This window comes from Anoplopoma fimbria, chromosome 18 (genome assembly GCF_027596085.1).
Source record: "Anoplopoma fimbria isolate UVic2021 breed Golden Eagle Sablefish chromosome 18, Afim_UVic_2022, whole genome shotgun sequence".
NCBI lineage: Eukaryota > Metazoa > Chordata > Actinopteri > Perciformes > Anoplopomatidae > Anoplopoma > Anoplopoma fimbria.
The window spans coordinates 538405-546545 of record NC_072466.1 but is presented as its reverse complement, the minus strand read 5'-3'; the positions used below and the strand labels follow the sequence as shown (position 1 = coordinate 546545).

Below are 8141 nucleotides of genomic sequence, written 5' to 3'. Positions count from 1 at the left end.
GTGGCCCCGCCCCCTGCTGCAGACACCTGAGCCGGGGGCGGGGCCACGGGGGCGGGGCCACGGGGGGGGGCCACTGGGGGGGCGGGGCCACGGAGGGCTCACTCCGCTCTGTTTGCAGGAACCAAAGTCTGACCGACGTCTGCAGAGCACCAGGAAGTCCTTTCCTTCAGCTACACACCGGCTGGTTGAGCTGAACTGTCTCCAGCAGAAACATCCAAAGTATATTTCCTCAAGTACTGAGTATAAAGCTGCTTCTGCTCAGTGGTGGAGGAAGTGTTCAGGTCCTTTACCACACTAAGTAAAAACTACAATATATACTCTGAGATGTAGTACACTAAAAGTACAATATATACTCTGAGATGTAGTACACTAAAAGTACAATATATACTCTGAGATGTAGTACACTAAAAGTACAATATGTACCTCTGAGATGTAGTACAGTAAAAGTACAATATTTAGCTCTGAGTTGTAGTACAGTAAAAGTACAATATATACTCTGAAATGTAGTACACTAAAAGTACAATATATACTCTGAGATGTAGTACACTAAAAGTACAATATATACTCTGAGATGTAGTACACTAAAAGTACAATATATACTCTAATATGTAGTACACTAAAAGTACAATATATACTCTGAGATGTAGTACAGTAAAAGTACAATATATACTCTGAGATGTAGTACACTAAAAGTACAATATATACTCTGAGATGTAGTACACTAAAAGTACAATATATACTCTGAGATGTAGTACACTAAAAGTACAATATATACCTCTGAGATGTAGTACACTAAAAGTACAATATATACTCTGAGATGTAGTACACTAAAAGTACAATATATACTCTGAGATGTAGTACACTAAAAGTACAATATATACTCTGAGATGTAGTACACTAAAAGTACAATATATACTCTGAGATGTAGTACACTAAAAGTACAATATATACTCTGAGATGTAGTACACTAAAAGTACAATATATACTCTGAGATGTAGTACACTAAAAGTACAATATATACTCTGAGATGTAGTACAGTAAAAGTACAATATATACTCTGAGATGTAGTACACTAAAAGTACAATATATACAATATGTAACAAAAGTACAATATATACTCTGAGATGTAGTACACTAAAAGTACAATATATACTCTGAGATGTAGTACACTAAAAGTACAATATATACTCTGAGATGTAGTACACTAAAAGTACAATATATACAGTAAAAGTACAATATATACCTCTGAGATGTAGTACAGTAAAAGTACAATATATATACCTCTGAGATTTAGTACAGTAAAAAGTACAATATATACTCTGAGATGTAGTACAGTAAAAGTACAATATATACCTCTGAGATGTAGTACAGTAAAAGTACAATATATACCTCTGAGATGTAGTACACTAAAAGTACAATATATACTCTGAGATGTAGTACACTAAAAGTACAATATATACTCTGAGATGTAGTACATTAAAAGTACAATATATACTCTGAGATGTAGTACACTAAAAGTACAATATATACAGTAAAAGTACAATATGTACCTCTGAGATGTAGTACATTAAAAGTACAATATATACAGTAAAAGTACAATATATACCTCTGATATGTAGTACAGTAAAAAGTACAATATGCTGGTACTTCAATATTAAGTTAATAATACTTGTGTACTTTTACTGCTGATACTTTAACAAATGGATAATATCTTACACACAATTCCAAATACACACATACACATGATGAACTCCATCTAGTACACAGTACGTTTTACCTGAGTTTGCATAAAGGGGCTGCAGTGCCTCTGCAGGAAAAGAGAGAACAGAACCCTCTCTGCTATCGGCATGATACCGATAACTGATCGGTTCCACTAACTCACAAGACCTTCAATAAAATCTGTTTGGGACGTTTTACAGTTTTGTCAGTTCGATCTTTATAACAAAACATCCTAACATGAAGTATTTTCCAGAATTGCATTTGTTAAAACACGTTGAATGAAGAAGCTATATTTGTTGAAATAAGGTGAACATTGACTTTGTTTGGTTAATCTTTAAACCTTTATTGAATTAAATGAAAACCAATACAAACATGAGCAGATAGACGCTCCAAGAAGTTAAAGTGAAAACAGTTTATACACAAGTTCAGCCCTGAGGACGTCGTTCCACTATTCATAAGAAAAGAACATTTCAGGCACAATCAGTGAACCAAATGTTAACCAAAGTCAAGCTTCATCCACCACCAACGTTTAAACCACAGGACGGACATCGTCTTCCTCCTACAGAGACACAGAGGAACCATGGTACAACAACCCGAACCCAGCATAGAGAGGTTCAGTGAAGGTGGTGTTTATGGTGTAGAGGTGGATCAGTGTGTCAGAGGAGACTCTGTAGAAGGACAGAAAGCCAGCAGGATAGTCCACATACACTGCTACTCTACCAGAGGAGGAGGAGGAGGAGAAGGAGGAGAAGAAGGGTCTGCTTGTATCATTGTGCCAGACATGGTAACCACCAGTAGAGCAGTACAGACTCCAGGACTGATCATTCCATCCAAACACACATTCATCACTCTCTCCTCTCCTTCTGGTTATGGTTCCTCTGTAACTCACTGCTATATCAACTCTTCCTCTCCACTCCACCTCCCAGTAACAGCGACCAGTCAGACCATCTCTACACAGAAACTGAGGATATTGTTCAAATCTGTCTGGATGATCAGGATATGACTGCTCCTCCTCCACACGTGTCACCTTCCTGTTGTTGTCAGACAGTTTGAGGTTTCTGTTCAGTGTGTTTGTGTCCAGTGTGAGTTCACAGGAGTCTGAAGGAGATAAAAGGAAACAACACAGCAGCAGTTTATCACCAGACACATCTGAAGGATTTATTCTTCTCTTGGGTACTGACTTTCATTTCTAAGAAGTTGACACATGTTGTCAGTTATGTTTCATCAGTATTTACCCAAACTATCAAATTGAGTCCACACTTACATTTCCTCACACCAGGTTTTAACCTCTGTTCTCCCCCATGATCCACCCTGGAGGAAGAGACACAGTCACAATGATGTTTATGTGTTCCTCAGAGAAACAGTCTGAAACTCATCCGTCAGTTTATAGGAATTAGAGAAACTAGAGCGCTGCTCATACCCGAGAGTCTGCAGTCTCCAGTGTGGATCCTCCAGTCCAGCAGACAGCAGCGTCCTTCCTGAGTCCCCTGGATGATTGTAGCTCAGGTCCAGCTCTCTCAGATGGGAGGGGTTGGAGCTCAGAGCTGAAGCCAGAGAAGAACAGCCTTCATCTGTGATCAGACAGCCTGACAGCCTGGAATTACGAAAAACATCGTAAACTTGGTGTTTTAGAAAATCATGTCAACAAGGAAACTCTTCTGTTGACCCTCTTTATTAACACGAAGCAGGATTTCAAACATCAACTGTCAACCAAAAAGATGGATCCTGACCGTAGAGTTTCCAGTTTACAGTGTGGACTCTTCAGTCCAGCAGACAGCAGCTTCACTCCTGAATCCTGCAGGTTGTTGTTACTCAGGTCCAGCTCTCTCAGACTAGAGGACTGGGAGCTGAGGACTGAGGACAGAGCTTCACAGCTTCTCTCTGAGAGGTCACAGTCACTCAGCCTGAAGAAGAATTTAGTGATGAATAAAAATGTTCACCTCTCAGGAATGAAATCAAGCTTATTTGAAATTGTTCTCTTATCCACCTACAGAGCTTTGTTGGAGGCTTTGACCACTGGCAGCAGCCTCAGAAGAGCCTCCTCTGAAGCAGAGTATTTCTTCAGGTCAAACACGTCCAGATCTTTTTCTGAAGACAGTAAGATGAAGACCAGAGCTGACCACTGAGCAGGAGACAGTTTGTTTATGGAGAGACGTCCTGAACTCAGGGACTGTTGGATCTCCTCCACTAGAGAACCATCATTCAGTTCATTCAGACAGTGGAACATATTGATGCTTTTCTCTGCAGAGAGATCCTCGTCGATCTTCTTCTTGATGTACTGGACTGTTTCCTGATTGGTCTGTGAGCTACTTCCTGTTTGTGTCAGCAGACCTCGTAGGAGATTCTGATTGGTCTGCAGTGAAAGACCCAGGAGGAAGCGGAGGAACAACTCCAGGTGTCCGTTTGGACTCTGTAAGGCCTTGTCCACAGCACTCTGGTAGAGATGTGTTAGTTTAGGTTTCCATCTGAAAAAGTTAAGCAGACGGGGTCTTTGTTGTTCTTCTGACAGCAGGTTGACACCAGAGTTGATGAAGGTCAGATGGACATGAAGAGCAGCCAGAAACTCCTGAACACTCAGATGGATGAAGCAGAACACCTTGTCCTGGTACAATCCACTCTCCTCTCTAAAGATCTGTGTGAACACTCCTGAGTACACTGAGGTTGCTCTGATATCGATGTCACACTCTGTCAGGTCGGATTCATAGAAGATCAGGTTTCCTTTCTGCAGCTGATCAAAAGCCAGTTTTCCCAGAGACTCAGTCATCTTCCTGCTCTCTGGACTCCAGTGTGGATCCGTCTCAGCTCCTCCATCATACTTGACCTTCTTCAGTTTGGACTGAACCACCAGGAAGTGGATGTACATGTCAGTCATGTTCTTGGGCAGCTCTCCTCCCTCTCTGGTCTTCAACACCTCCTCCAGAACTGTAGCAGTGATCCAGCAGAAGACTGGGATGTGACACATGATGTGGAGGCTTCGTGAGGTCTTGATGTGGGAGATGATCCTGCTGGCCTGCTCCTCGTCACTGAATCTCTTCCTGAAGTACTCCTCCTTCTGGGGGTCAGTGAACCCTCTGACCTCTGTCACCATGCAAACACACTCAGGAGGGATCTGATTGGCTGCTGCAGGTCGTGTGGTTATCCAGAGGCGAGCAGAGGGAAGCAGTTTCCTCCTGATGAGGTTTGTCAGCAGCACATCCACTGAGGTGGACTCTGTCACATCAGTCAGGATCTCATTGTTGTGGAAGTCCAGAGGAAGTCGACACTCATCCAGACCGTCAAAGATGAACACAACCGGGAACTCTTCAAACCTGCAGATTCCTGCTTCTTTGGTTTCAGAGAAGAAGTGATGAACAAGTTCCACTAAGCTGAACTTTTTCTCTTTCAGCACATTCAGCTCTCTGAAGGTGAATGGAAATGTGAACTCTATGTCCTGGTTGGCTTTGTCTTCAGCCCAGTCCAGAGTGAACTTCTGTGTTAAGACTGTTTTCCCAATGCCAGCCACTCCCTTTGTCATCACTGTTCTGATTGGTTCCTCTCTTCCAGGTGAGGCTTTAAAGATGTCTTCTTGTCTGATGGTTGTTTCTGGTCTGTCTGCTTTCCTGGATGCTCTTTCAATCTGTCTGACCTCATGTTCATCATTGACCTCTGCAGTCCCTCCCTCTGTGATGTAGAGCTCTGTGTAGATCTGGTTCAGAAGGGTTGGGTTTCCTGCTTTAGCGATCCCCTCAAACACACACTGGAACTTCTTCTTCAAGTTAGATTTGAGTTCACGTTGACAAACTGCAGTAGTAGTTGCTGTAATGAATAAATCAGATTAAATTAGTTATGTTGTCTTGTCCCATGAAATCTAAAAAACTTCTCAGTGTCTGCATCCAAGAGGAATTTGTAGATATGATGCAGATATGCGCAGCATATTTTTTATCTCACAGTTCATTTGACAGAAATTCTGTCCAAAGAGAAAACATTTTGTTCCATACACAAACATGGAGAGCAATTTGTGGTTCAGTATCCTACTGTTGACTTGTGAAACTAGGTAGGATGGGATCGGACAACCAACCCTACATCGAACTCTTAACTCATTAGTAATGGAGGCAGAAGTCATTGTGAAATGAACCTCAAAACACCATGTTGGTATTGCCGCTCTGAGTCAAAAGAGTAAAAGTTGCACAGTAGCGCATCATGGTGAAGTTGAGTTGTAACTTCATGCTCATGTCAACTTGCATCATATTTAAATTTCCTGCAAATGCTTCACAATCTTTTTAGAATAAACTTCCACCCACCTTTCCCCCTACCCCTTCAGTTCCATTTCCTTCAATTCCCACCGTATCCTGTTTATCTTTCCTTTTTTAGACGTTGTTCCTTTAGTCATTAGTCACATTACTATTACTATTACCTGTACCATTACGCATATTAGCTTTGCTTCCACCCTGAAGCCCTTTTTGCTTTCTTGCCTCGCAGGTTTCCATAAATCGTTGTAGTACCTGGACCGTGGTCGAGCCTCCTGCTGTGACCCGACTGACACCCACTGCTACTTCCATTATTATTATTAGTCACGTTACTAATACTATTCCCTATATCATTACTTAACTTCTACTATAATTATTGCTGCTTTTATAAGTATTCTTATTTTTTCCTTGGTTACTCTGCTTACTACTCTTATTATATGAATCATTTATGTCATAAACATTGAATGTGTTGTATCTCTGTTATGCTGTTCATTCTGTACACATGACATCTATTGACTTCTGTCCATCCTGGAGAAGGATCTAAGGACAGAGGATGTGAGGGTGTAAGGAGGATGTGAGGGTGTAAGGACAGAGGATGTGAGGGTGAGGACAGAGGATGTAAGGACAGAGGATGTGAGGGTGTAAGGACAGAGGATGTGAGGGTGTAAGGACAGAGGATGTGAGGGTCTAAGGACAGAGGATGTGAGGGTGTAAGGACAGAGGATGTGAGGGTGTAAGGACAGAGGATGTGAGGGTGTAAGGACAGAGGATGTGAGGGTGTAAGGACAGAGGATGTCTCATGTGTACAGATTGTAAAGCCCTCTGAGGCAAATTTGTAATTTGTGATTTTGGGCTCTACAGAATAAACTGAATTGAATTACTTCCAGCAGTACCTCGACCCCCATCCTCCCCTCCCTAACAGTCCTCATCAACACATCCAAGGACACTTTACCACTGCTTTCAAATCTGCTACTGTCACCCTTCTTTGTTTCTGCAGTCCCTCTCTCTGTGGGGTGGAGCTCTGTGTCGTTCTGGTTCAGGAGGGTTGGGTTTCCGGCTTCATAATTCTTGGATTTGAGTTTTCGCTGGAGCCCAGTAAGAATCTCTGAATGAATAAAACAAAGATAAAAATCAATGAAGGGTTGTTATAATGAATGTGAGTCATTTCTAACAAGTGTACACATTTCTGTATTAATGAAACATATTCAGCTCATTTGATAACTATCGGCTCTGAATAGGTGAACTACTGTAAAATGACTTAGTGTCTCTCAACAACAACTGATATGTTGAGCTTCATGTATCCATGAACAGAGGTGATTAATGACGTCCAAGCATTATCTTAGAGTCACATCAGTGTGTGATCATCTGAACAACTAGAGGCAACAAAAAAGGTTTGTCTGCTTTTGTTTCGTTGCTTTTTGTTCTCTGAGACATTTTATTTTCTTGTTTGGTAAGTTGGTCTATAAGCCAAGGTGCAGCACAAGACATGAAACTATCTTTGTTGATTAAATTGAGAGATTGCTTCTTTGCTAATGTTTGTTGAAGCCTTTTTAAAATACCACTTTGATCTTCAAACCATGACTTACCTTCAGCTTCTGAGATGGTTTTTGATAAATTCTCCACTAGATCATTCCTCTTTATCTCCTTTAAAACTATCAGGGTCACTTCAACAGTGTTTATGCTGTAGGTCCTGACCATCTCATCCACTGTGTCCACCTGGTCTACACCCTCCAGTCGACTCTTTGGGATTGTTTGGAAGCCTTTTAGGACCTCCCGCTGCTGCAAAGACCACTTGAATCTTTTAAACTCCTTCTTTCCTAAATCGTCCAAAATGTCCAAGAAGACCTTTTTAGGTATCTCCATAGTCTGCCTCTGTCAAGATACGAAACACATAGTTTATGATACTATAATTCTTACATTTTTTAAATCATGTAGAGAAATAATAATAATAATAATAATAATAATAATAATAATAATAATAATAATAATAATAATAATAATCATGCTGTACATGTTTACTGGAAATCAGCCACCTGAAGGAGAGTATAAATGAGATTGCTTGATAACGTGATACACGTGAGGATTAATTACAGGCCTGTGGATGTTTTCTGAAGTATAACAGGAGAATCATACGATGGCTAACATGGTGTGACTCACTTATTTACATTCTATTACACACATTTTACAGGAAATTAA

The 8141-nt window shown here is 40.9% G+C and overlaps 1 protein-coding gene across 1 annotated transcript; it reads right to left on the bottom strand.

Moving 5' to 3' along the window:
• Positions 1–2278: 2278 nt before the first annotated feature.
• Positions 2279–7808, bottom strand: LOC129107475 (NLR family CARD domain-containing protein 3-like). The gene is made up of 6 exons (XM_054618974.1): positions 7508–7808; positions 3711–5514; positions 3450–3623; positions 3140–3313; positions 2984–3030; positions 2279–2817 (listed from the first exon to the last, which is right to left on the bottom strand). Exons 1-6 carry the CDS (start codon positions 7806–7808, stop codon positions 2279–2281), a joined length of 3039 nt encoding a protein of 1012 aa, XP_054474949.1.
• Positions 7809–8141: the final 333 nt, after the last annotated feature.